The sequence below is a fragment of the Prionailurus bengalensis genome, chromosome D1 (genome assembly GCF_016509475.1).
Source record: "Prionailurus bengalensis isolate Pbe53 chromosome D1, Fcat_Pben_1.1_paternal_pri, whole genome shotgun sequence".
In the NCBI taxonomy this organism is placed as follows: Eukaryota; Metazoa; Chordata; class Mammalia; order Carnivora; family Felidae; genus Prionailurus; species Prionailurus bengalensis.
In genome coordinates, this window is record NC_057346.1 from 113,439,488 (window position 1) to 113,466,220 (window position 26,733).

General features: G+C 56.3%; 1 protein-coding gene across 1 annotated transcript; it reads right to left on the bottom strand.

Annotated features, from left to right (window-relative positions):
* Positions 1-1,607: 1,607 nt before the first annotated feature.
* Positions 1,608-25,663, bottom strand: LOC122484107 (actin-85C-like). Its single transcript, XM_043581967.1, has 8 exons — positions 25,526-25,663; positions 23,509-23,637; positions 20,212-20,319; positions 15,798-15,882; positions 12,018-12,179; positions 11,042-11,230; positions 8,948-9,129; positions 1,608-2,858 (listed from the first exon to the last, which is right to left on the bottom strand). The coding sequence occupies exons 1-8, from the start codon at positions 25,637-25,639 to the stop codon at positions 2,715-2,717; spliced, it is 1,113 nt and encodes a 370-aa protein (XP_043437902.1). The 5' UTR covers positions 25,640-25,663; the 3' UTR covers positions 1,608-2,714.
* Positions 25,664-26,733: the final 1,070 nt, after the last annotated feature.

Genomic DNA, 26,733 nt, shown 5'->3' on the forward strand with positions numbered 1-26,733 from the left:
CCCCCCCGCAGGGCGCCCCCTCAAGTGACGTTTTAAAGTTTGATGCATATGGTACACAAGTCAGAATATGAAAAAGGGCAGCGGCCCGTCTGCCTCGCACTGCTTTAGATTCAGTCGTCCACTCACAAGTAAGAAAAGTGTTCCGTAAGGGCTTACTACCTGACAAGTACCCTGATTTATACCTTCAAGCACCACTGCCCGGAGCGGGGAGGAGGTCCTGCATGGCTGTGCGCATCTGCGGAGGGGGGTGGCAAATTTTCTGGGTCTTTGCCGCCAGAGTATCTCCTTCCAACATCTCAAGCCCGGTTGGACGAGGTGGGAAATGTCCTTCAACTTTTTCTCTTCCGGCACCTTCTTTGCAGGTAGGAGTGTGGATGCACTTGGACCTCTTCCTTTCCAAGTACACGTGCCAGATTTAGCAAATAAAACCACGTGCAATGTTTGGGACTTGCTTCTTCTAGATGCTGGTGGTTGTACTTCTGAAAGTCATACGTAGCCTGGCATCCTGGACTTTTCCTGGTAGCCGTACTTTAGAGTTTACCTGCTTGCTTTTTCCCCCCATTTTTTAAAATTTAATGGGGCGCCTGGGTGGCGCAGTCGGTTAAGCGTCCGACTTCAGCCAGGTCACAATCTTGCGGTCCGTGAGTTCGAGCCCCGCGTCAGGCTCTGGGCTGATGGCTCAGAGCCTGGAGCCTGTTTCCGATCCTGTGTCTCCCTCTCTCTCTGCCCCTCCCCCATTCATGCTCTGTGTCTCTCTGTCCCAAAAATAAATTAACGTTGAAAAAAAATTTTTTTAATTTAAATCCAAGTTAGTTACCATATCGTGTAATAGTGGTTTCAGGAATAGAATTTAGTGGTTCATCACTTACGTGATGACACCCAGTGCTCATCCCAAGTGCCCTCCTCAGTGCCCGTCACTCACTTAGCCAATCCCCCCACCCAAAGCCCCACCAGCATCCCTCAGTGTGTTCTCTGTATTTAAGAGTCTCTCATGGTTTGCCTCCCTCTCTGCCTTTGTCTTATTTTTGCTTCCCTTCCCTTATGTTCGATTGTTTTGTTTCTCAAATTCCACATGAGTGAAATCATAAGAGATCTGTCTTCCTCTGACTAATTTCACTTAGCATCATACCCCCTAGTTCCATCCATGTTGTCACAAATGGCAAGATTTCATTCTTTTTCATCACTGGGTAGTATTCCTGTGTGTGTGTGTGTGTGTGTGTGTGTGTACACAACATCTTCTTTATCCATTCATCCTTTGATGGACATTTGGGCTCTTTCTGTACTTTGGCTATTTTTGATAGTGCTGCTGTAAACATTGGGGTGCATGTGTCCCTTCGAAACAGCACACCTGTAACTCTTGGGTAAGTACCTAGTAGTGCAATTGCCAGGTCAGAGGGTAGTTCTATTTTTAGTTTTTTGAGGAACCTCCATACTGTTTTCCAGCGTGGCTGCAACAGTTTGCATTCCCACCAAGAATGCAAAAGATATCCTCTCTCTCCGCATCCTCGCCAACATCTATTGTTGCCTGAAGTATTAATGTGAGCCATTCTGACAGGTGTCAGGTGGTATCTCAGTGTGGTTTTGATTTGTATTTCCCTGATGATGAGTGATGTGGAGCATCTTTTCATGTGTTTGCTGGGCATCTGGTTGTCTTCTTTGGAAAAGTGTCTGTTCATGTCTTTTGCCCATTTCTTCACCGGATTCTTTGCTGCTGTTTTCTCTCACTGCCTCTAGAATTTATTCATCGCCTTCCATGCTCGGAAGTGTCATCAGACAGCATCTGTGTGTGGGACTCTCCCAGGGCTCTGTCCACATGGAAAACGTGTCTTCAGTGGGGGAAATGCTTCTGCACTGTCTGTGGTTCCTTCTCCCCTGCAATGCTCACCCTCTGCACCCCTACAAGGTTTATCCACAGATTTGAACTCCTAGTCATTGTGTAATGACCTTCACCAAGTTAATTAGCCTCTGTTAGCTTCAGTTCCTGAATCATGAAATCAGCCTTAATAAACCAATCTCACAGCCGGGCATGAGGATTAAAGCCACCAGAAGGACACCAGGTCCCTTGCCACCCCAACGGTGCCCTCCTGAACCAGAGCACGTGCTTCATCCTTCCCATTTGGGGTGTCATGTCTGCAGAAGGATGGCACTTCCCAGCCCCTGTGGTGCTTGGGGGCCGTGTGACTTGTTCCAGATAATTAACTGTGGGCAGATGTGCCCTGTGTCCCTGTCCGGCTGGAGTGTTTCATTGTCAATGAAAGGCCCACCGGGCACTCTTGTCCTCACCCCTAGTAAATGACAACGTTCCAGACAGGGTCTGCTCTGTGGGTCAGATTCTGCCGTGGGGACAATCTAGGAAAGAGCCCCGCTGGCCTTCAATGGACATGCAGCGTGAGTGGGAGACAGACTTTTGTTTATGGCACTGAGCCGGGGGGATGTCCCTTGCTGCCACACATTCAGCCATGCTGACCAATCCATGGGGGTCGGCAGAAATCCCCTCCCCTTTGTCACCTTGCATCAACAAAGCAACTGCCCGTGAGCGTTTCCCAAGATGTTGCCAGTCTTGCCCAGACTGTCTGTCCTTTATTGAGCAGGTTGATGGAAGTCCGGGGAGGACTGGCCACCCTCACGTTCGAGCTGGTTCTCAGCACTGATCAGCCCGGCCAAGGTGGAGTTGGCATCGGTGGGCCAGAAGATGGCATCCACAAAGCCACAAATCAGAAGCTTCTCCTGCTGATGACAGAGGAACCGATGTCCTTATACTCCTGGCTGGTGACCCACATGTCCTTGAAGGTGGAAAGCGAGCACAGGATGGAACCCCCCACCCAGGCGCCGTACGTGGAGTTGGGGCAGGTGGATACCTGGATAGGGTGGAGGAGGCAGAGAGAGGGGAGAGCAGGAGAGGGAGGGGAAGGGGGCGAGGCAGGGGCGGAGGGGTCAGAGGAGGGAGAGAAAGAAACCAGAATCAAAACACTACTCCAAATTTGAGACATAAACCCCCTGAACACACCTCACGGATGGTCATTTCTTCCCTCCGTGCAAATGCAATGCATTCCAACCTTTACAGGTGCTTGTCGGTGCACGTGCCGACTGCCCGTAGCTTCAAACCACGGGACAAAAGGAGCAAGAGTGGGAAGGAGTCACCCTTGGCTCTGAGACTCACTCGGAGATCTACGGCACATCTCCGAGTTGGTTAAAGTCCATGTGGGAGGCCTGGGTGTTTTGCAGAAAAATTAGAAAATACGGAGAAGCAAACAAGAATCACAAACAACCTCGAGAAACCCCTTGAACGTTGGGGTGCACAGCCCTGGAGACTTGCACCGTGCCTCGCTCTGACTCCCGCATCGACACCTGCCCCCGCGTGCGTTCCCCGCACCTTGGATTCGGAGAGGGGGCAGCCTCCGAGCCAGGTCAGGGCACTTCTGGGCCGGGAGGAGCCGGACATCCGTGCTCCCATCGCCAGGGGGGGACCACTGCTCTGCAAGGTTCGAGTCACCTGCGCAAGGTCAGACGGTTGTCATCCTGACGCGTTCACTGCCTTTCCTTGACGCCCATGGACCCATCAGAAGAGGACAGCCTTGTTTTTGTAGAATGGGAAGGCAAATGCACTGCTACAGGGATCCGCGGGGAAAGGGGATCTGGGGCAAGGACTTGGAAAGTCCGGGTGGCAGTGGGGTTACCGTCCCTCACCGGCTCTGTCACACCACAGAACGCTGCCTGGGGCGAAAACATCGGCTGCTGTTGGTTAAGAGAAAAAACACTGCCGAAATGGTGAGTCAGGAGCGGGGAACAGAGCACCTTCAGGGCCAGGCATCAGGCAGAGAGGAGACAGTCAGTCCCAGGCACCCACATCCTCCGCCCATCTTTGCTGCCACCCGCAGGCTGTCACTGGGAAGAGTCACCTGTGACCTCTGCGTCTTCTCTGAACACACACGCAAAAGCAAACAAAAGTGTGCCCAAAACTGGGACGGTTCACGCATTCAGAAGAACGCAAAACGGCCAAAGGGTTGACATAAGCAAAAGGTTTAAGAAAGTTTAGAAAAGAAAAAAAAGAGGGGGCGCCTGGGCGGCTCAGTCGGCTAAGCATCCGACGTCGGCTCAGGTCGTGATCTCACGGTCCGTGAGTTCAAGCCCCGCGTCGGGCTCTGCACTGACGGCTCGGAGCCCGGAGCCTGCTTTGGATTCTGTGTCTCCCTCCCTCTCTGCCCCTCCCCTGCTCACTCCCTGTCTCTGTTTGTCTCAAAAAGGAAATGAATCATTTTTTAAAAAATGATATAAAAAAGAAAATTAAGAGGAATAACTCCCGACAGCAGGGAGACCCACAGAAGTACTCACCTTCAGCAGGAATTAAAGAAACGCGAATTAGAGCCACCGTGGGCTTTCCATCCAGCCAGTTGGAAGAGCTTTAAAACCAGGGCCTCGTGCAGAAGGGGTGAAGGGGGGTGGGAGGCGTGGGCTTCCGGTGGGGGAAGGCACAGGTGAACTCGGCCACCGTGGCACTGTCATCGGGCTGCCTGGTGGCGGGTGCCCCCCACACCCGCAGTGAGCACAACATACCCGCTGGGTCTCACCCCTGAAGCTAACGTGACGTCGTGTGTCAGCCACCCTTCGGTTCCCAAAAAGGCAAAAGCAAAGAAAAGCATAGAAAAGCAACCGACGTCCCCGTGCCCGAACGAGCGGACGGGCGCGAGCCGCTGTCCCCCTGTGCCGACCGGCCCGGAGGCCGGCAGCTCCCGGGCACAATCTGGCCATCTGTTCAAGTAGCCTGACGCCGAGCACACGTTTCTGGCTCAGGAAATCCACGTGTAGACGTGGATTCTAAGGCAGAAAAAAAAAATTGTAAACAAATAAGGGTAAATGGTGACCAGAGCTTTATCCCAAGAATCTCGTTAGGGCAGGATTTGGGTTGTCGGGAGGAAGGATCGTTTTGAAGCTTGGCCCGTGGGAACCAGCGGCTCTCGGAAGCGGTTGTCCCTCCTTCAGAGGAAGGACCGGGGGGGGGGGCGCCGTGGAGGTTAAGTGCGCTGCACCCCATCCCTTCCAGGGAGAGTCCAGACGGGAGGGCATCAGGCGGCGGCAGTGAAGGGAGACAGGTGCACCTTCGAGCTTCATATGGAGGAGTTTTGGGGGGCTGGAGGGCTTCCCTGGGGACTCAGAAGAGGGATGGGCGGAAAAGCTTGGTCCACACGTCAGCTCGGCCGCCAGCAGGGCGGGACAAAGCCGACGGCCGGACAGATTCCCGCTGCGGGATTGGTTGGGACACAGTGCACGGAGACAGGAGGTCCCACGCCCCTGACTTCCATTCGGGACTAAGCTGTGCCTTCCCTTCTGATTCAGTGACCTCACTGCAGGCCACGGCGCTGACGCTGAGTGCCCCCGAGAGCCGGCGCGTGAAGGGCGCGGGGCTTCACACGAGGGCCCGAGGGGCCAAGGTCTGGGACGGCGGGTAAGATGAAATAATGGGGCCGCAGGCATCCGCAGGGAGGAGGCAGGCCCGTGCAAACTCCCCGAGGCCACAGACGGCACTGAGCACGCGATCATAGAGGCCGACTGCAGACTCAGGAACCCTGTGTGGGCGTGCCTCTCAGGCACGGAAGCCGGCGACAGCTACTATTTCATGGTGAGGAAGCAATGGAAGGGATGGGCAGGTCACAGCGTCCCGCCCTCCTGCGCATTCTATGACATGCATACAAACAGGGCTCCGACATGGGAGACCTTGTGCGTCTCCGGGTTTGCCTTTCCTGGGAATTCGCGAATCTTCTCTGTTGCCCCAGTGACTGCCGGCCGGTGGCAGGGGCGGGGAGGGAGGATGGACCCATGCTGCCCAAAGCATGGATGGCCGCCCTGCGCTCACTCTCAATGTCACCGTGGCCCACCAAAGTCTGGCCACCAAGTCCGGCCACCATAGTCCAGCCACCAAAGTCTGGCCACCAAGTCCGGCCACCATAGTCCGGCCACCAAGTCCGGCCACCATAGTCCAGTCACCAAAGTCTGGCCACCAAGTCCAGCCACCATAGTCCGGCCACCAAAGTCCGGCCACCAAGTCCGGCCACCAAGTCTGGCCACCATAGTCCGGCCACCAAAGTCCGGCCACCAAGTCTGGCCACCAAAGTCTGGCCACCAAAGTCCGGCCACCAAGTCCGGCCACCATAGTCCGGCCACCAAAGTCCGGCCACCAAGTCCGGCCACCATAGTCCGGCCACCAAAGTCTGGCCACCAAGTCCGGCCACCATAGTCCGGCCACCAAAGTCTGGCCACCAAGTCCGGCCACCATAGTCCGGCCACCATAGTCCGGCCACCAAAGTCTGGCCACTAAGTCCGGCCACCATAGTCCGGCCACCAAGTCCGGCCACCAAAGTCTGGCCACCAAGTCCAGCCACCAAAGTCTGGCCACCAAGTCCGGCCACCAAGTCAGGCCACCAAGTCTGGCCACCATAGTACGGCCACCAAGTCCGGCCACCAAAGTCTGGCCACCAAACTCTGGCCACCAAAGTCTGGCCACCAAGTCCGGACACCATAGTCCAGGCACCAAAGTCTGGCCACCAAGTCTGGCCACCAAAGTCTGGCCACCAAGTCCGGCCACCATAGTCTGGCCACCAAAGTCCGGCCACCAAGTCCGGCCACCATAGTCCGGCCACCAAAGTCCGGCCACCATAGTCCGGCCACCAAGTCCGGCCACCATAGTCCGGCCACCAAAGTCTGGTCACTAAGTCCGGCCACCAAGTCCAGCCACCAAAGTCTGGCCACCAAGTCCGACCACCATAGTCTGGCCACCAAGTCCGGCCACCATAGTCTGGCCACCAAAGTCTGACCACCAAGTCTGGCCACCACCAAGTCCAGCCACCAAAGTCCGGCCACCAAGTCCGGCCACCAAAGTCTGGCCACCAAGTCCGGCCACCATAGTCCAGCCACCACCAAGTCCGGCTGGGGAAGGAGGGAGGGAAGGAAGCAGGTAGGCCAGGGGGCAGGTGGGGCTCTGGGCAGGTAGCAGAAGACACTGAGAACTGAGCCAGAAAGTTCTCTCAGAGCCCCCCACCTGCCAGCAGGCCTGAAAAGCCGGGCTGAGGCGTGAGGTGGCTGCTGGGGAGCTCAGGGACAGAGGGACTCAGTCTGTCCACACTTCCTGCCTCTGGACCTTGGCACACGGTGTGCCGAGTGCCCGTACCTTGACCTGGCGGGGGATGCAAAGGGTAGCGGTGAGCGGGGGCCTCGGGACACGAGGGGGCTGGCGTCTCCGGCAGGGGCTCCCGAGAGCTGCAACGTGGGAGCCCGTTGTGGGGGCCCCCGCGCGGCAGGTCGGGGGGGCCCGCGGCCTGCCTGAGGCCCAGCTGACATGGGACACCGTGTAGAAGCAGAGGCCGCGAGGCCAGAAGCAAGCAAAGAGCAGGCTGCACGAGGACAGCTCAGTGGAGGCGGCCCAGGGTGGCCGAGGGGGAAGGAGGCCTTTATTTAACCCACATGGCGTGGGTGGGTCTGTCCCTCCGGCCTCGGCCAGCCAGGCTGGGCTTGTGCCCGAGCCGGCTCGGTCGAGTTAGAGACACAGTCAGCAAGGTACATTCTGCACTGTGCTAAGGGGGCCAGAAGTTCCCAACCCCTTACCTGGACCTTACTTGTAGGCTTTCTGCCATGACCGCGAGCCACTTCCACAGGGAGAAAAACAGAAAAGCAGTTGTGAAAACCGGGGCCGAAGAGAAGTCAGCCTGACCAGGACATTCTGGGGAAGGGACAACCTGGGGACTGACCGGGAAAGGGCCGGTGGCCGCCGGGGGCAGGGGCGGGGTGACCAGGCGGGCACGGGAGCCCCAGGGCAGGGAGCGACTGCGTCAGACCGTCGGGGTGGACACCCGCCACCACACGTGCCCCCAAACCGGCAGAGCGTGGGAGCCCGGGAGGAGCCTTCCGTGAGCCGGGGACTCGGGTCGGTAGTGAGGCACCGATGCCGGCTCTTTTGGGCGACAGACGCATCACGCTCGAGCTAGATGTGTGTGCAACGGGCCGAGGCGGGGAGTGCATAGAACTGTCCCCTTTCTGCTCCGTTCTCCGTAAAGCTAACACTCCTCTAAAAGGCAGAGGCCATTAACTTAAAGCTGAATATATACGTCGCGCTTTTACAGGGTGCCAAGACGACGGGGGAAGCCGGCGCAAGGCCGGGGCCGGGCGGGGTGACGGGCTTCCTCGAGCAGGGGACGGGCTTCGGGCCTGCCTCTCCCCCGGCCGCCTGAGCCCGTCCTCCTCCCGTCTACACCCCTCCCTGGGCTCGTGGAGCCCGCCAGAGCCCCCGTCCCAGCTCCAAACTCTGTAACATCCTTGGTCTGCTCTCCGACTGGCACCAGAGCGCCACTTACCTCCCCGAGCCACGCACCCCACCGCAGGGATGGCCGTTCAGGCTGCCTCCTCCCTGGCGCCCCTCGCCCCTCACCCCTACGTCCCCGGCCCACCTGACACCTGCACCTGACAGTCTGCGCCCCGCCCCCAAAGTCGGCCGTCCAGCCTGGCTCTGCTCAAACCTCCCCGTCCTCTGGGTACAAGCCTCACACAGCCCTTCTCCTGTCTCAGCCCCGGCCAGCCCCTCCCAGCCCTTCCTTCTGGAAGCACGCCTCTGGGCCACCCCAGGGGCTGTTCCCTCTGCGCTTCCTCAGATATCCCCGTGGCTCCCCTGCTCCTTCCAGAGGAGACCCACCCTGACTACTCACCCCTGCTTCCTCCGTGGCTTCCCCTGTGACTTATAGCCCCTCCTAACACATTTATTCCTTACTGTGCGGACTCGTGTTGTTTATGGCTCCCCCCACGCCCCTGGAACGTAAGCGCCGAGGATCTTCCACGCTTCTGTTTACTGATGCTTCCCCGAGCACCTGACAACGTGCCTGGCACACCAGAAACCCTGTTATTCCAGAAATATCCGCGGGATGAACGCAGGAAGCCCCCAAAGGGTGCATCAGGGGGACCGTACCTTCACGTTAATTGTAGGGGAGACCAGGGTGGATATTTCTCTCTGCATCCGGAACCGCAGGCCGGAACAGGAGCCGGTACCTCCAGACAAGACAATGTGGCCGAAGAGAATCTTCCAGAGGGCGGGGCTGCAGGAGCTGATGCTCTGGAAGGCCTTCATATGGATGCCCAGGTCGTTTCTCCCTGTCGGGACGGGCGGAAAGAGACAGAAGTTTGGGGGCCAGAGACTCGGCCGGCTGCACCCTTGGGATCTCTCCTCCCAGCTGCAAGCACGGGGGGGGGGCGGGGCGGGGGGCACAGGCTCCCCCCGGATCTCAGCTCCGAGGGCAGTGGGCAAACATCAGAACCACCGACCACAGGGCCCTTATGTGTGGGGCTCAACGGCTGACGGCTGAATACACAAATATTACTTCTCCTCTCTCGTCTGAGATGATTTATATTCAGATGTTACTGACAATTATTAACCTTTAATGCCACAGGCCTATCACTTTCTGAACAGATTTCTGCAGAGGCCACGTCCTTGCTCGGGTGGCCTTTGAAAAATTATACTGATGATTCCTTTTTTAAAAAAAGAAATTCTGTTTTATTGAGGTGTAACTGGCATACATTATATTCGTTTCAGGCGTACGACTTAATGATTCATTATTTGTACATATTGCACAACGATCGCCACAATACGTCCAGCTGACATCTTCTTGACTCATCATTAGTCCATAGACGTAAACACAAGTACGCAGAGAAGAGCCCTCAAGGACAAGGGCGCGTATTCCGGTGTGTTCAGCACTGAGAGCTTCTGGGAGGGGTGGCCGGGGGTGCCTGACGGTTACTCCCTCTCCTCACCTGGGATAGGACCTACCGCACAGCCTTGGGATGAAGAATGAAAAGGCTGATTCGCCAGAATCATCGAGAACGTGCCTGGCCTGATGAACGTGAACGCGGGCCGCCAATGCTGGGCTCTCATCACGGGGTTGGCCGCGTTCACGCTCGCTGAGGTCCCCCCAGATGCGGAGAAGAAGGGTCACGTTGTGGGCGAGAAAATTCATCCGACGATGGTTTCCTTTATCCAACTTAATATTTCGGGGGGCATGGGCCATGTTTGAAGCCTTTATCCCCCGCAAACTCCAATGAGGAGAGCAGAGGTGAACGCAGCTCGCCCGCGCCACCTGTAAAAGCCACATCCTGACGAGGTACTAATCCCAGGTACTAATCCTGGGGAAGTGGTTTTGTCGCTCTTGTTCCCCTCTGTCCCTCATAAATGCAAACAATTATTTTCGCCAATGGATTCCAGGAGACGGCTGGTTTTCCGTGGCGACCTGGAAACCTTCCCCATCAAGGACTTCTACGGTCCATCCCATCGTTCCTGTTTTGCCATGCCTGCCAGGGAGCTTAGCCGACTCAGTACTCCTCTAGGACCGCGAGGTCACTGGGGCTGCTCCCATAGTCTGGCTGTTGTCCACAGTCCCGCAAAGGACAGGCGGTATACACGCATGGCAATATTCCTCACCCACAAAGAAGTATGAGATCTTGCCATTCGCAGCAACGTGGGTGGAGCTGGGGGGTTGTAACACGAAGCAAAAACGATCGCTCACTAACTCGTGCACCTGGAACTAACACACTGTGTTACCTGTACTAGAACTTTAAAAAAAAAAAAATCTCTACATCAGCCAAAACGTTTCCGGCTCCCTCAGAATCTGTGGTTTTCGCCCTTCTGTTTTGTCTCCATTTGCATTTTTCAAATTATTGTGTAGGCAGGCGGAGTAGGAGTCACACAGCGGAAGGGCAGGGCGGGGTCCAGCCGGGGACTCGGGCACACCTGACAAGTGTTTAGTGCCCTGCACTGGGTTTCCTCACCCGTAACGTGAGCCACGGCACATGGGGCAGGATTGAAGGCTGCAGGCCCGCGTACAAAGGTCGGCAGAGTCACGGGCATACAGTAGGTGCTCAATAAGTGATAGTTGCTCCCACAGGAATTAGAAATGGGCACCTACTCACTACTGAAGACAGCGCCCCCCTTGTGACTGCCGGGCTCCGTCCCCCGTACAGCGGCCCTACTGTGTGCATCTGGGCTCACCCCTGGCCCCTTCCCACCACTCACCCATGAGGTCCGCCTGGAAAAGCACTTCGGGGCAGAAGAACTTCTCCTGCCCGAGGGTGACCTCCTGGCCATCGGGCAGCTGAACTTTCTGGGCGTAGGAAGGCGAGTCCGTTTTTACTTTTTCCTTGTCAAAGTCCAAAGCCACGTAGCAGTATTGTTCTTTTATGCTCCGGACGTGCTCCCGGTCGCCTATGGGGGGAAAGGCCAAGGGCCAGACAGAGAAGGGCGTGGCCTGAGATGGTTCACAGAGGCAGCCGGTCCCCAGGGAGCACCTTCCTGAAGCTTCAGCTCCTCGCGGTGGGGACGACGCGGCACAATCATAGCACCTGTTCCCGTTTTCATCTCAGATCCCAGCGCCTCGTGATCTATAACGTATGCCGGGGGCCCGGGCTTGTGGGAGAGAACGTCAGAGCAGGGGTGTCCCGAACCGAGGTGCAAACATTTGGAAACCGCCTGCGTGTTACGTGTTGATATCCTGCTATGGATGGCGTGTGTTTCTAGGGGCTGGAAGATCAAACCCGATCTCATCACCTGTTAAAGCAGGGGCTGCTGTTGGTGCCCCGATCCCCACCTGCTGTGAATGTTGGTCGCGAACAGCTCAGGGCTGCCCCCTCCTGCTGACAGCTGCCCCAGCCAGCCAGGCCCCCTCACCCGGAAACATCTGGAAGGTCGCACCCCTCCCACCTTCTGGGTGGCTGACACAGAGTAACTATTCCGTAAAGCTTAGCCCATCGTCGTCATCATGTCACCATGACCATCACCATCATCACCATCCTCATCATCATCCTCATCACCATCATCCCCATTGTCATTATGAGTCACTAGGTGTCCCTAAACATAGGTAAAGCTATTTGTAAGACTTGAATCACGGTCAAGTAGCCTTAGCTTTATAAACTGAGGGCTGAAGGTTGAACAGCCAAGAAGGATATTACACCCCAGGGATTGGCTCACCTGGACAAGAATGGCAATTTCCTACCTGTGCTCACCAACGAGTGCCCACCGTCTGTCAATAGTTGCAGGAGATACGAGGTTAGGTCTTGGCCTGCCATGTCCATCTGGATGGTTGACTGATGCAAAGGACAGCCATCGACGATGGGCACAAAGTACGTCATTCCTTCTCCAGACTCAATGGCTGTTCCTAGACAAGAGAACATGTTGGCGTCATAACACAGGGTGCGTGATATCCCTTACCAATGTCAAGTCTCCAGGAAGAGATAAGAAGATAATAAGAAGATAAGGCAAAGGGTCTGAGGAATAAACTTCCTTCTGTAGGGGGGTGTGCTAGGATAAAGCCTATCTGGATCAGACCAAGGACCAAGGGTTTTGGACAGAACACCTGCAAATTTTCTTACTCAACCAGACACACAGATGTTAGCAACAGTTGTCAAAGGGTAAGAGGGGGAGAATATTCTGCCCTTAATAGCTCTCTCCCTAAAAAACTCGGGGCACAACTCGATTGTCAGACGAGGCTGGGTGTGGTGAAGGCGGTTTACTTTTTAGTTAGCAAGGCAAAGTACAGGTCTCTGTGCTAGTCCAAAAGATGTGATGTGGTCACGGGGACACAGGTTTCACTTTGTGTGAAAGCACGACATGGGGCCATTAAGAGCGGACCAGGGGTCTGGGCGGTGGGCTCTTTTCACCTGTTGGATCTGGTAACCAAGGTCTTCACATTTATTTTTTTTATGTTTATTTATTTTTGAGGGAGAGAGAGAAAGAGAGAGAGAATGTGAGCAGGGGAGCGGCAGAGAGAGAGAGGGAGACACAGCATCCGAAGCAGGCTCCAGGCTCCAGGCTCCCAGCTGTCAGCACAGAGCCCAACGTGGGGCTCAAACCCATGAACGTGAGATCATGACCTGAGCTGAAGTCAGAGGCTTAACCACCTGAGCCGCCCAGGCGTCCTGAGGTCCTCACATTGGAAATGAAGCCAAAATGGGTCAAGAAGACCTCCGTGTCCAGGTAAGCTATGGAACAAGGAGGGGGTCCCCCAACACACCCTTGAAACACCTAAAACAGAGAATAAAATACAGGAAACAACAGTTCTCAATATATCGGACATCAAGCAACAAAGGACAGTCTCAGTGGTCCCTGAGAGACAGGACGTCACAAGAAAAGAACACAGCAGACCATGATCCCTCATGAACACAGACCCAAAACTCCTAAACAAAGTTTTAGCAAATATAGACAAAGGCTAATTCATCATGACCAAATTGGTTTTATCTCAGGAATGCGAGGTTGTTTTAACATTCAGAAATCGATTAGTGCAATTCACCAGGTTAAAGAACTAAGAGAGAAAAATCCACATGACCATATCAGTAGGGGCAGAAAAATGCATTTGACAAAATCCACTATCCATTCGTGATTTAAAAAGAAAAAAACTCTCGTCAAACTAGGAATACACGATAACTTCCTCGAAAGGATGTCTATGAAAAAGCTACAGCTAACAACACACTTAGTAATGTAAAACTGAATGATTTCCCTCTGGGGTCAGGAACAAGCCACGGATGTCTGCTCCCACCATTTCCATTTCTACTCAGTATTGTACCAGAGGTTCTAGCCAGAGCAATGAGGCAAGGGGGAAAAAAAACAACAACAACAAAATAATAAAAAGCACCCAGTTTGGAAATAAAGGAGTTAAACCATAGACAACAGGGTTGCCTAAGTAGAAAATCCTACCAGCACCGATAAAAGAGTTTAATGAAGGTGCCGAGATAGAAATCATTATACAAAAGACACTTGTTTTCTGTATACTTGCATTGAACAATCAGAAAGTTAAATAAAGATACCATTTATGATACAATCAAAGCATATAAAATACTTGGGAATGAATTGGATGAAAGATTTGCCTGATGTTTACACCGTGAACCACAAATCGCTGCCCAGAGAAATTAGAGAACCCTTAGGAGATACTCTATGTTTATTAGAAGACATCGTTGTCAACATATCAGTTGTCCCCAGAGAGACCTATAAATCCAATGCAGTTCTAAAAAAAAGCGTCTTTGGGTTTTGATCAATGTCTATTTATTTTTGAGAGAGAGAGTGAGAGAGAGCAGGAGAGGGGCAGAGAGAGGGGGGGACAGAGGATCCCAAGCAGGCTCCGCGCTGACAGCAGAGAACCCGATGCGGGGCTTCAGCTCACGAACCATGAGACCATGACCTGAGCTGGGGATGGATGTGTCACCACCTAAGCCACTCAGGTGCCCCAAGATGCTGTTTTGACAGAAATTGACAAACGGACCCTGAAATGCATATGGAAATGCAAAGAACCTGGAATGTTCTCCGGAAAAAAAAAAAATCATAAAACAAGAGACCAAAAGCTGCCACACTAACTTCTTATTCCAAGACTTAGACATCAACACAATGTGGCATCAGCCCACAGGCGGACGAGTAGATCGACGGGACAGAATACGGAGTATAGAAATAGACCCACACGTACACGGACAACTGGTTTGCCAGAAGAAATGCACAGACGCAATTCAATGAAGAACACAGGGTCTTTTCAACAAGTGGCGCGGGGCCGACTGGCCATCTATACGCACACCAAACGGTGCCGCGAGATACTACCGCACTCCTGCTTCAAGGGCCACGATGACAAAAACCGGCCACGCCAATCTGCGGGGGAACCGCACGCTCACGCGGCTGCTGAAATCCCAGTGGAGCACGCAACCACGCTGGCCGCTAGTTTGGCGGATTTTTTTTTTTCAGCTAAAATACACTTACCATTTGACCCCACGTTTCACTTCTAGCTGTTTTTACCCAAGTGGAATGAAAGCGTGTGTCCACGCAAAGACTTGTAGGCAAATGTTCACGGCAGCTTTATTTATAATAGCTCCCAGCTGGAAACAACCCAAATGTCCATCCGGAGGTAAAGAGAGAAGCAAACTACAGGGAGTTCACACAACGGAATACTGCTTGATGAGAAAAAAAGAAATGAGGGGCGCCTGGGTGGCGCAGTCGGTTAAGCGTCCGACTTCAGCCAGGTCACGATCTCGCGGTCCGGGAGTTCGAGCCCCGCGTCAGGCTCTGGGCTGATGGCTCAGAGCCTGGAGCCTGCTTCCGATTCTGTGTTTCCCTCTCTCTCTGCCCCTCCCCCGTTCATGCTCTGTCTCTCTCTGTCCCAAAAATAAATAAACGTTGAAAAAAAAAAGAAATGAAATACTCTCCAAATAGTTATGCTGCGTTAAAAAAAAAAAAAACAACCTTTGAAGAAAGGGTATATACCCAACAACATTTAAAAACAAAGTTTTTAATGTTTATTTATTTTTGAGAGAGAGATACAGAGACAGAGCGTGAGCAGGGGAGGGGCAGAGAGAGGGAGACACAGAATCAGAAGCAGGCTCCAGGCTCCAAGCCATCAGCACAGAGCCCGACGCGGGGCTCGAACTCACGGACCGCGAGATCATGGCCTGAGCCGAAGTCGGACGCTTAATCGACTGAGCCACCCAGGCGCCCCCTATACCCAACCATCTATACAAATTTCTAGAAAATGCAATCTCATCTGAGGACAGACTAGAGCAGGGCGTGGGCAGTGGAGGGGAAGGGTTTAGCAGCAACGAATACGTTCGTCATCTCGACCGCACGGATGGCCGCACGAGCGTATCCACGCGTCAGAACATATCCCATTGCACAGCGTGGACACGCTGACTTTGACGGGCACAAATCCCACCTCAGTAAAGCTGCAGAGGAAGGACATGCGCTGAGCGGAAGCAAACTGCTTGTCCGGAGGGACACAAGGGGAGTTAGGAGCAGGGCCACTCACCGGAGGTCTGGCCAGAGGCGTATAGAGAAAGGACTCCCAGGTTGGCTAAGTACAGGGCGGGCACGTTGAAGGTCTCAAACAGGATCTGCGGAGAACAAGAACACTACGGTGCTAACGGCCAGGCCAGAGGCTGGAGGAGCGAGTGGGTCCCCCCTTAGCTCCCGGGCTCACAAAGCCCACCGGTAGGAGGCACTTGGCTGCCCCAGAGATCCAGGCAACAAGGTCAGGGAGTGTGCCACTCTTGACCCCAGCTCTGCCCTGATGAGCCCTGTGACACCGTTTCCCAGCCTGTGATGCGGGCTCACGTCCTTCCCGGGGACCTTATGGCGGGGGGAGACCTTATAGACCGTCACAAGACTGATGTGAGGGCATCGCAACATCTTGCAGACCACCGTGTCATCCCCACAGGGATGGTGCTGACTTCCCAGCGCCACCATTGTTCTCTCCACGTCTTCGCCCTTTCTGCTCTTGGGGGGTAGGCGGACCTTACGCAAATCCCAACACTTTGACCTGGGATGGTCCGTTGTTTTGTAATAATGGCGACAGCAAAACTCACTGTTGCCTTGGTCAAGAACGCTGTCCTGGGTACTGCCTGCACATAGGCATGAACAGGGGAGACACAGTCCTGATCCTGCTGCCCGCGGCGTCCCCCCGGAGGTATGTGACACCGTCCTCCCCTGTCCACATGGGAGACTAGTGGACAAACACGTTAGGGAGCAGGTGTCAGGGGTGTAACATGAACCCGGGCTGCCAGACACGACGAGGTACTGCCTCTGTGACGCTGGCTGAGTGAGCGAGTGATTTTCCTTCAAGACGGTGCCACAGGAATTTAAAGGTCCTTTTTTTAAGTTTATTTAGTCCGAGAGAGAGAGAGAAAGCATGAGTGGGGGAGGGGCAGAGAGCGAGGGAGAGAGAGAATCCCAAGCAGCCTCCGCACTGGCAGCTCAGAGCCCTCCTCGAGGCTCAGACTCACGAGCTGCGAGATGGTGACCCGACCTGAAGTCAGATGCGTCCCCGACTGAGCCCCCCCCAGGAGCCTCAATTTAAAGATTCTTTTGAGGGTGGGACCAACGCGGGGTCACTCGGACGGTTGAAAGGCAGACTTGGTTGCAGCTCCAAACTGGCCAGGCGGGGCCACGGGAGGGTGGCACCTGGGGGACAGGATGACAGCCAGCTGGAGCTGTCGGGGAGCACCTTGTGGGCGGCCGGCAGGGTGGTTAGCTGGCTTTGGAGGGAGCCCTGTGGGCTGGCTCCCTTGAATAATTTCACGGGCTCCTGGGCCTAGGGGCTGTCCCTAGCTGTGGGGACAAGCAGGGCAGGCGAGCAGTGGCCCTGAGCGGGACAGGACAATAAGGGAAATGGTCGGGGTGCAGGCTGCTTGAGGAGTGATCCGGCCGGCCTCTAGCCAAAGACCCCAAAACCCAGTAAAGCCAGCATTTGAGACAACGATGTTCCACAGAGCCGGGTCCACCACTGAGCGTGTGACTCCCCAGGGGGGGTCACTAAGCATGCGTCTGGGGGCAGCCGCCCGGGGGGGCTTAGGGGACTGACCCAAGAGAAGCAAAAACGTGTGTCCCTGCAAAGACTGGTTCACACCTATTCGCACCGGCTTTACTCCCAATGGCCCCCAAGTGGAGGCCACCGGGATGTGCGTTTGTAACGTGGCATGTGGAAGGCCAGGCCCGGACACAGGCACCACCTCGGAGGACACAGGGCAGGGGGGCAGTGTCTGGGAGTCTGTGCTACTCTCTGGTGCCCCCGGAACTTGCATCCTGGTGGAGAAGTGGCGGGTGTGGACGGGCAGCTTTTGTGATCCAACTAGAGACCCTGCCCCTAAAAGCACAAAGACAAAACCCAACCTCAGCTCCCCTGGCCTGAGGTGAGGCCGGAGGTCACAGAGCTTGGGAGGGTCTTTGGGTTCCTGCGATCAAAATCCCATCTTGCAGATGAGAATTCCGAGGCCGAGGAACAGGAAGCAGCATCTGCTGAATGCTCAACAGCCACTAAGCCCCGTGACACGCATCTCACGGCCTCGATTCATTTCGTTTCCGCGATACCCCCAGGGTGACACCATCACCATCCTTCTGATGGGGAAATCAGGACACCTTGAGGATGCATATTCCTCCCCAGGTCACACGTGCTGGGAGAGCCTGGGCCAGAATCCGGGTCTTGAGGCCAAGCTGGGCTTTTCCCTACACGCTGCGCTGCTCCCCGCATTGGCCTCTCTGCTGGGCCATGGCCCCAGGCATCCTGCTCACACACAGACTGATTCCGGGAGAAGTCAGCCCAGCCCTTCTCAGTCTGTCCCAGCCTCCGGGAGGAGCCTGGGAGGCTGGCATCGGGACAGAGGGACTCTGCAGGGAAGAGCCCACAGATGGGGAAAAGTCTATTTTTCCGCACGGCGGTGGTGTTCCCTGTGCCGGGGGGCGGGCCACCATTGCTGGCTGCCCCCCCCCCCCGTCTTCCTGCAGAAGCTTCCATCCTTCTTGACCACTCTCTGCCCTGGACTGTAGCCACGGGCCCCCTTCTGTGGGCGACCCCCTGGGTTCCGCCCGTGGGGACCCTGGAGAGAGGTCTGAGGGAGGCGGAGAGGGGAGGAGTACAGCTATCTCCCTGCTCCTTCGTTGTTGGTCCCTCCGAGGCCACGGCTCCTGGCAGAGGCCCTCTCAGGGCTACTAACCCCCCGGGCTCTGTTGGGCTTAGCCGGCAACAGCTTCCTGATACCAGCCCAGAGCTCTCGTTCATGTCCCTCTTCTAGAATTTAGGCTTGCCTTTGTATATAATCTCTTCAGTAAAGTCTCATCAAAATGACCCCTTTGGTTTCCTGCTGGGACCCTGATATAATTAGGGGGTGAATTCAGAGAGACCCAGGGCAAGAAGACAGGCAGTGGACCCCGGACAGGTGGACAAGTGCCGGAGACAGGCTGTGTGGCCGGCACAGCGCTTTGTGTGAGGGTTAATTTTACGTGTCCGGGTTGCCTGGGCCACGGGGAGCCCAGACATTTGGCCAATCATTATTCTGAGGTTGTCGAGGAGGATGTTTTTGGATAACATTAACATTAACATTGACATTGGATAATAAACATTAACATAAATTGATGGATTGAGTAATGCCAATTACCCTCCCCACGGTAGGTGGGCCTCGTCCAATCAGTTGAAGATCTGAATAGAGCAAAAGGCTCCAGCCTGCTGACTCGCCCTGCAGATCCTGGCACTTGTCAGTCTCCGTAATCGTGTGAACCAATGCCTCAAAACAGATCTCTTTCTACATATACACGTGTGTGTGTGTGTGTGTGTGTGTGTGTCCCACTCTTTCTCCGGAGAGCCCTGAGACAGTGTGGAAGCGGCACATCGCCCTCGGGTGAGGGACAGTCCTGCTTCCCTCTTCTCTCTCCAGCTCGCTGGGGCTCTGATGGGCACACGCTGCTCTCAGCCTGGATCCCTGCTGTTTCAAAGCCGTGGGCTCTGTGCCCATGTCCACGTGGAGCCCAGCCGTGGCCCACTTCTGCGATCCACCTGTCCATGTGCAGAGGAAGATTCGTCGGCCCCCTCGGGGCTTTGTGTTAAATGAGGCGGCAGCTCACGCCCGTGCAGTGATCGATGGCGCTGTTTCTGGGCCACGGCACAGGCCTCCTCTATGGGCAGGTGGTGCTGGGGGCCGCTGGCCTGCCCTTCGGGTCACTGCTCACTGCAGGGGACACCATCGGGCTCTAGGGGCTGTGGGCCAGGTGGCAGAAACTTGCCGTTTCCTTAATTAGCTCCTGGACGTCCTCATTAGGCAAAGCCTCATGACGCATCTGGAACCTGGACAGCCAGCGGCGGCCCCGCGGCCCCTCCCCACCTGGACCTCACTCCAGCCCTAAGAGGGCTCTGCTGGGGGGCACTCTCCTTCTTTCCCCGGCCCGTCCTTGACAGCCTCCGAGAAGCAGCTCAACCCAGTTCAGCCTGGTCGATCCGATCCACACATACCACCAACTCCTTGCCGGGGGGCAGGCCCAGGGGGAAGGTGGGAGCTCTCAAGGCAGGTTGGAGCTCCAAGCAGGACAAACCGCACCGAGAGACCAAGGCCGCAGGGTCAGGCCTCGAGGGCCCAGCGGGCGTCCCAGCCACCTGCCCTGTCTACTTCCACCCCTAGACCCTCCGATTTCCTCCTCTGTGCAAAGGGACTGTAACTGCCCAGCCCATAGACTGGCCGCGAGACCCAAATGCTCACCCACTTGGTGACCCCTTGGTGAGCTCTCCCATGGCACCTGTCATGCCTGCCGCCAGGGTCAAAGGGGACAGACCTCTCCTGTGTCTTCATCTCGCTGAGCAAAGGGATGACGCCCTGAGGGGGTCCCCGAGGTTCAGGGCTCAAGGGGAGGCCAGAGCTGCCCTCCCCGTGGCCTGTTCCCTGACCCCACTCGCCCCTCACCTGTGACATCTTCTCTTTGTTGGACATCGTGTTTAAAGGCGGCTCCGTCACCATGAGAGGATGCTGCTCCGGGGCGACGCGGAGCACCTGGTAGGAGTGATGCCATATCTGTGGAGAGAGCAGGAGACGCGGCGAGGCACGTCCGTGAGCCACGCCGATCTTCTGGAAGGGGGACGGAACCTGCCTACCCTGCAAAGTGGCTTCCGCGGTAGCTTATGTGATTCTCGGCAGGAAGGACAGAGCGGCTGCAGACAAGACAAGACACAGAAGCTCCATGTGTGTGCCGGGCCTGGAGTCAGGACGGGGAGCAGACAACGAAGTGTGAGGCCTAGTCCTCGTCTGACTGGGCAGCAGACATGGGCCCCGAGACACAGCGGTGGGGGGAGCGTGGCACCAGGCGTGGGCCTAGAAAAGGAACTTGACGCTTATGTGCTGTTTCCTCGTCTATAAAATGGAAAACTTTCCCTTCCTTGGAGAGGGTCATGAGGACATCGTAGAGGGTCTGGCACAACGTTTGTAGAAAACCGAGCGTATTTGTTTCCTGTGGCCGCCGTAACAAAGACCACAGCCCAAGTGACTTAAACAACACCTCCTGGTCCTGGAGGCCAGAGCCCGAAGTCCAGGCGTGGGCAGGGCCGGGGCCTCCCAAGGCCTCTTTCCTTGTGTGTGGACGGCCATCCTCTCCCTGTGTCCTCACGGGGTTGTCCCTCTGTGAGTGTCTGTGTCTTGATGCCCTCTTCTTACAAGGACCCCGGTCACATGGGATCAGGGCCCACCCCAGTGACCCCTTTGAAGAAGCGGGGGAGAGGGAGACACAGAATCCGAAGCAGGCTCCAGGCTCCAAGCTGCTGGCACAGAGCCCGACGCGGGGCTCGAACCCACGAACCGCGAGATCATGGCCTGAGCTGAAGTTGGGTGCTTCACCAACTGAGCCACCCAGGCGCCCCTTGGTCACCTCTTTAAATACCCCATCTCCAGATACGGTCATGTTCTGAGGTGCTCAGGGGCAGGACTCCAACTTAAGAAACTGGGGGACACGACTCAAGCCACAGCACCTACCGAGTGCTTGGTGCACAGTAGGTGCTCAACAAGCAATGAATAATGCTCCTGCCTGCCTCTGGGGAGGAGGCTCCATGGGGAACTGAAAACAGAAGTGAGGGGAAGTTCAATGGAGGAAGGGTTTCAGGAAGGGGGGATGCGGAAACACACGGCAACATGGCGCCCATGAAACACAAAGGCCAGATGGGTGGGCTCGCAGCTGGATGTCCAGCCACTATGGACTGGAGCAGGGAAGTGACACGATCAGATGTAGAACAGTCATTCGACAGGCTGTGTGGGGGTGAACGTGGCGGGGGTGCGAGGTAGGAGGAGGGGTACCATGGGGGAGGATCGTTGCAATGATCCTGGTATTTGGACAAGCGTTGAACCAAGAATTGGAACCAGCTGAAGAGACACCAGAAGTCGGCTCCCCTGGGTCAGCCAGGCAGCTGAGCCTGCACCAGAGAGGGGAGGGGAGGGTGGAGACTACGGCCCAGGCAGCCCGGGGCCCAGGGGCTGGTGGGCCACACACTCCAAAGACCTGTCTACACCGCTTCAGTTTCTGTATTCCCTGTGACATGCTAACGGAGGGCTACAGCCAGAATCAGAGCCAACACTTCAGCCATGTAGACAGGAAGTGTCTGTGAGCGACACTCCCACAACCCCTTCAAGACGACCCCAATGAACACACACCTCCTGACATCCACACCCTGTGCAGACCTTTCCCCCACTGAACCAGGACTGGCTCGTGCAACCCACAGAATATACCAACAGTGAAGGCGTGTGTGGCCCATAGGGCTATGTCATAAAGCCATCGCAGCCTTCACATTGGCCGCCTTGATTGTTTCTTCCAGGGAAAGTCAACCACCATGCTGTGAGGGCATTCCAAGGCCCTTGCAGAAGGTCCCCAAGAAGGACCACCTTGCCAGCCCCATGGAGCACCACCATGGATGTGTCTGCTCCAGCCCCGGTCGAACCTTCAGATGATGCACCCCCAGCTGACTCCTGACTGCTGCTCCATGAGAGAGCCCAAGCCAGAACCACCCAGCTGAGCCGCTCCCAAACGCTTGACCCACAAAAACCGTGAGAGGAAGTAGATGGCCATCGGTGTTTTAAGCTTCTAAGTTTTGGGGTGATTTGTTATGCAGCGTAGATAATTAATAGATCTTCCTAGGCAGCGTGCAAACTTCAGCCATATATGGAGACCCTGATCAGAACCTTCGGTTGCTAAGACAGAGTGGTTCAAATAGCCGTATTGAATACGTCTGTATTGCACTGACCTACGGAATTTTTTTTCTTATGGTAAAACGTACATACTAATTCAACCTTTTTAAAAAGCGCACGGCTCGGTGGCAGTAAGTATATTCACACTGCTGTGCAACCTTGAACACCATCCGTCTCCAGAAATTTTTTACCATCCTCAACCAGAACTCTGTCCCCGTTAAACACTAACTCCCCATTCCCCTTCCCCCAGCCCCCTGGTGCCCGCCGTCCACCTTTCTGTTTCCACGAATCTGACGACTAAGAGTCCTCGTATGGGTGGAATCACACAGTTTTTGTCTTTTTCTGCCTGGCTCATTTCACTCAGCCTCATGTCCTTAAGGTCCGGCCGGGTTGAAGCAGGTGTCGGAACTTCCTTCCTTTTCAAGGCGGAGTGACGGTCCGTCACGTGTGCAGCACATTCTGTTTATCCATCCATCTGCCGATGGACACCTTGGCCGTAGTGAATGTGGGTGTGCAGATGTCTCTTCCTGCCCTTGTCTTCGATTCTTTCATGTTTTGGAACCTCCGTACCGCGATCCGAGTGGCTGCACCATTTTACGTTCCCACCAGCCCTGCGTGAGGTCCCAAGGCCAACGCTTGTCATCTCCCGTTTTTCTGCTTGTTGCTTTAAACAGGCGTGGAGTGGATTAAGGACTTTTTATCCATTTCCTCGAATCCATACAACAGCACTACAGGCAAGAAAAAATGACACCCCTTTCTTACAGGTAAGGAAACAGAGGACCAGGGAGGCTGGTTACTCGTCCAAAATGACACAGATGATAAGGTGTAGAGACAGGATTCAGGCTCGGGTCTCAGACCCCACGACCCGTGTGGTTTGTAGCATGGTGTAGCATCCACAGGGACCAAGAGAGAGGCCCAGAGAGGCCCGGATGCCAGGGCACCTCCCCCCCGCCAGTGCCAGGGAACAGATATGCCCCCCAAACGTCAGTAGGGGCCCCGTGGACAGGTCCCACCCCAGCAGGAGCTGCAGCCTACCTTCTCCATGTTGGCCCAGTTCGTGACGGTTGCCCGGGAGATGGGATACTGTAGGCTAAGTTCCCCTCGCTTATGCTGAGCCTCGTCTCCGAGGAACCAGTCCTCCTCACCCATCCCCACCAGCGGATTCTGAAAGACACAGGCCAGGACAGGTCAGCTCTCGAGGGTGACTCACCTCCACTCGGCTTCCACGTGCTGATGCACAAGGAGCAATGGCGAGGAGCCGTGACGTGCAGCTGGGGGACCGCTCCAGGTCACGGCGCTGGCGGTGGTGGCCTTCTCAAGCTTGCGTGCCATTTCAAGATGCCACTAAGACGTTTTAGCAAAATGATCTGCAAGGTCAAAGTGCCCCCAGGGGCACCTGGGCGGCTCAGTCGGTGAAGCGTCTGACTTCGGCTCAGGTCGTGATCTCACGGTTCGTGGGTTTGAGCCCCGCGTCGGGCTCTGTGCTGAAGGCTCGGAGCCTAGAGCCTGCTTCGGATTCTGTGTCTCCCTCTCTCTCTCTCTCTCTCTCTCTGCCCCTCCCTTACTCATGATCTCCCTCTCTCTGTCTCTGAAAAACGAATAAACCTTAAAAAAAATTTTTTTTTAATTTAAATATATTGAGGTGGGATCATCCTGGATTATTGGGGGACAGAGGGCTAAATCCAGTGACAAGTGTCCGTATAAGAGACAGAGCGGAGGCTGGAGGGGCATAGCCACGAGCCCAGGGGCGCCCAGGGCCCCGGCAGCTGGAGAAGGAAGGATGGTCCCTCAGCACCGGTGGAGGGAGCTCAGCCCTGCTCACACCTGATTTAGGACCTCCGGCCTCCAGAGCTGGGACACAATAGGTCCGTGGTCACCGGTCATGGCCGCCCCAAGCAGGACACTCACGTTCCTCACCGCCAGCACCCTGAGCATCATCCCCAAGCCCGTTCCACACCGCGAGGGGCCAGGCATTCGGGCACCGCCTCACTGAAGCTTCCCCCGGATGTGGCACGTGTGTGTTCGTTCACCCCGCCCTGTGCGCGGGGAGTCGGAGCCCCAAAGGCAACTTGCCCCCAGTGACGCAAGTGCGGAGGCAGAGCCGGTGTTCGGATGTGGGTCTCCTGACCCCGCAGCCCCCCACGCTTCACCGCTAAGCCCTGCGATCTCAAAGAAACGGGCCGGCCAGCCAGCGAGGGCGCAGGCACCTGCCGTGACCCACCTAGGGAAGAGCAGGGACTCTCTGGCTTTCTGCCCCCCAGCATGCCCTGGTAGGAAGGCCGGTCTTAAAACTCCAGCGGCCTGCTAGAAACATCGCCATTGATTTGCTCCAAGTGATGCAGAGCCCAGGCGTAATCACCCCGGGACCCGGACACGTGGGGCTCCCCACGTGACCAAGGTGCCCCCTCTCACGGATGGGTAGGCTTCCCAGGGAGGAGCGTGGTGACTCAGCACCGGGGCCTTGAAGGCAGGTGGGGGGGGGGGGGTCCTGCCTCTACTGCTCGCTCACACAGGGACATGAGCACGTTTCCTCTCAGAGATGCCGGCCCCTCTTCAGGGAGAAGGGCCCCACGGCAACTCCCCGGTAGGGCCACCAGGCTCATGTCAACTCAGCGAGTTACAGTCGTTATGTGAACTAAGTGTCTCACAGCTGCTTCGAGTGGGAAATGTTCCAGGACGTGGCAGGGCCCTCGGTGGCGGGAGGGGGGCGGGGGTGGAGGGGGGAGTGGCCACCTTGCAAACGACACGCAGGTCTGGCCGGTGGAGCTGGAGCACGTCCTTTGTCCTCTCCGCTGCCCCCGGGAAAGGTTCAGGAGGAGGTGCCTCCAGCCAGCACGTGACTTTTGTTTGGTCTGTGTGGGGTTTGCAGAAAAGTGAGTTCTCCTTGAGATCTCGACGCAAAAACCTGAATTTCTTACACACAGAATCGATCACCAGATGGACCAGCAAATCCGGTCCTGAGAACAGGCCCGGGGGAGCCAAACACGGCGCCTCAGATGCGTCACCCGCGCCCCCGGCAGCCCTGGGCACAGCGACGGTCAGAGCAACTCACGTCGTGTCGAAGTTTCCCGAGGAGGGTGGGGAACACGGCCAGGGGGTTTTCCATGCCCGCAAAGCCCACCTTGCTGAAGCCCGAGCCGTAGTCGCAGACGAGGGGCACGTCCATCGTGTTGAGCGCGGCCTGGACGGGCTGCAGGAGACACAACAGGGTGATTCGAGCGTTTGCAAGGCACCCGACGGCGGGGCCGGTGCCGCCTGGATGTGGGGCACGACGGCGGGGGGAGGGGTGGACGTGGGCTCTGCGCTCACGGCTGTGCAGTCACCCCTCCCCCAGCCCGGAGTGGGCACCCCCCCCCCCCCGGGTCAAGTCACCGTTTGGGTGCTGAGGGCAGTTTCCGGAACTAGTGGGCTTTCAAAATTCTTTGTTTAATTTTTTTTAATGTTTATTTATTTTTGAGAGACAGAGAAAGAGAGTGCACGCATGAGCAGGGGAGGGGCAGAGAGAGAGAGAGAGAGAGAAAGCAAGCGAGCATGAACAGGGGAGGGTCAGAGAAAGAGGGAGACGCAGAATCCAAAGCAGGTTCCAGGCTCCGAGCCGTCAGCACAGAGCCCGATGCGGGGCTCGAACCGACAGACCGCGAGATCACGGCCTGAGCCGAAGTCCGACCCGCGTGAAGCATCCGGGTCCATATGCCACCAGACACGTGAGGAAGCAGCAGCCCAGGCCCCTCTTGAAGCTCTGCTCCTGCCCTGGCCACCTCACCCGCCAAGGCTGCTTCGCCGGCAATCGCAGGGGCTCGGGCCTCGTCTCCTCATCCTCCCCCGCCCCCTTGTCACCCCCAGGCCTGCAGAGACCGATGCCGTGCCCTGGGCTGTGTCATCTGCCTCAGCAGGACGTGGCCGCGGCCCTGCTCGCCCCGGCAGATTGGCCTTCCCTCCCCATGGGACTCTGGTGGCACCAACACGGGTGCGGTACCAGCAGCTAGCCCCGCGCACACTGTCCCCCAGGCGCTGGTCGGTCGTAAGCCACTGCGGCCCCGGCGGCCAGCGGCACAGCACGGGGTGCCTGACATCTCCAAACCCCACGGCAGCAGCGGCATTCGAGTGTGGCACTGTCAGGGAGGAAAGGGCACTGGTGAGGGATGTGTCGGCAAAGAGCATCCCTGCCCCCCAAAAAGACAGTATGTGGCTCTCCGGCCCCCTGGCACCCGTGAATGTGACCTTTTTCGCCAAAAGGGTGACCGAGTTCAAATGAGGTCA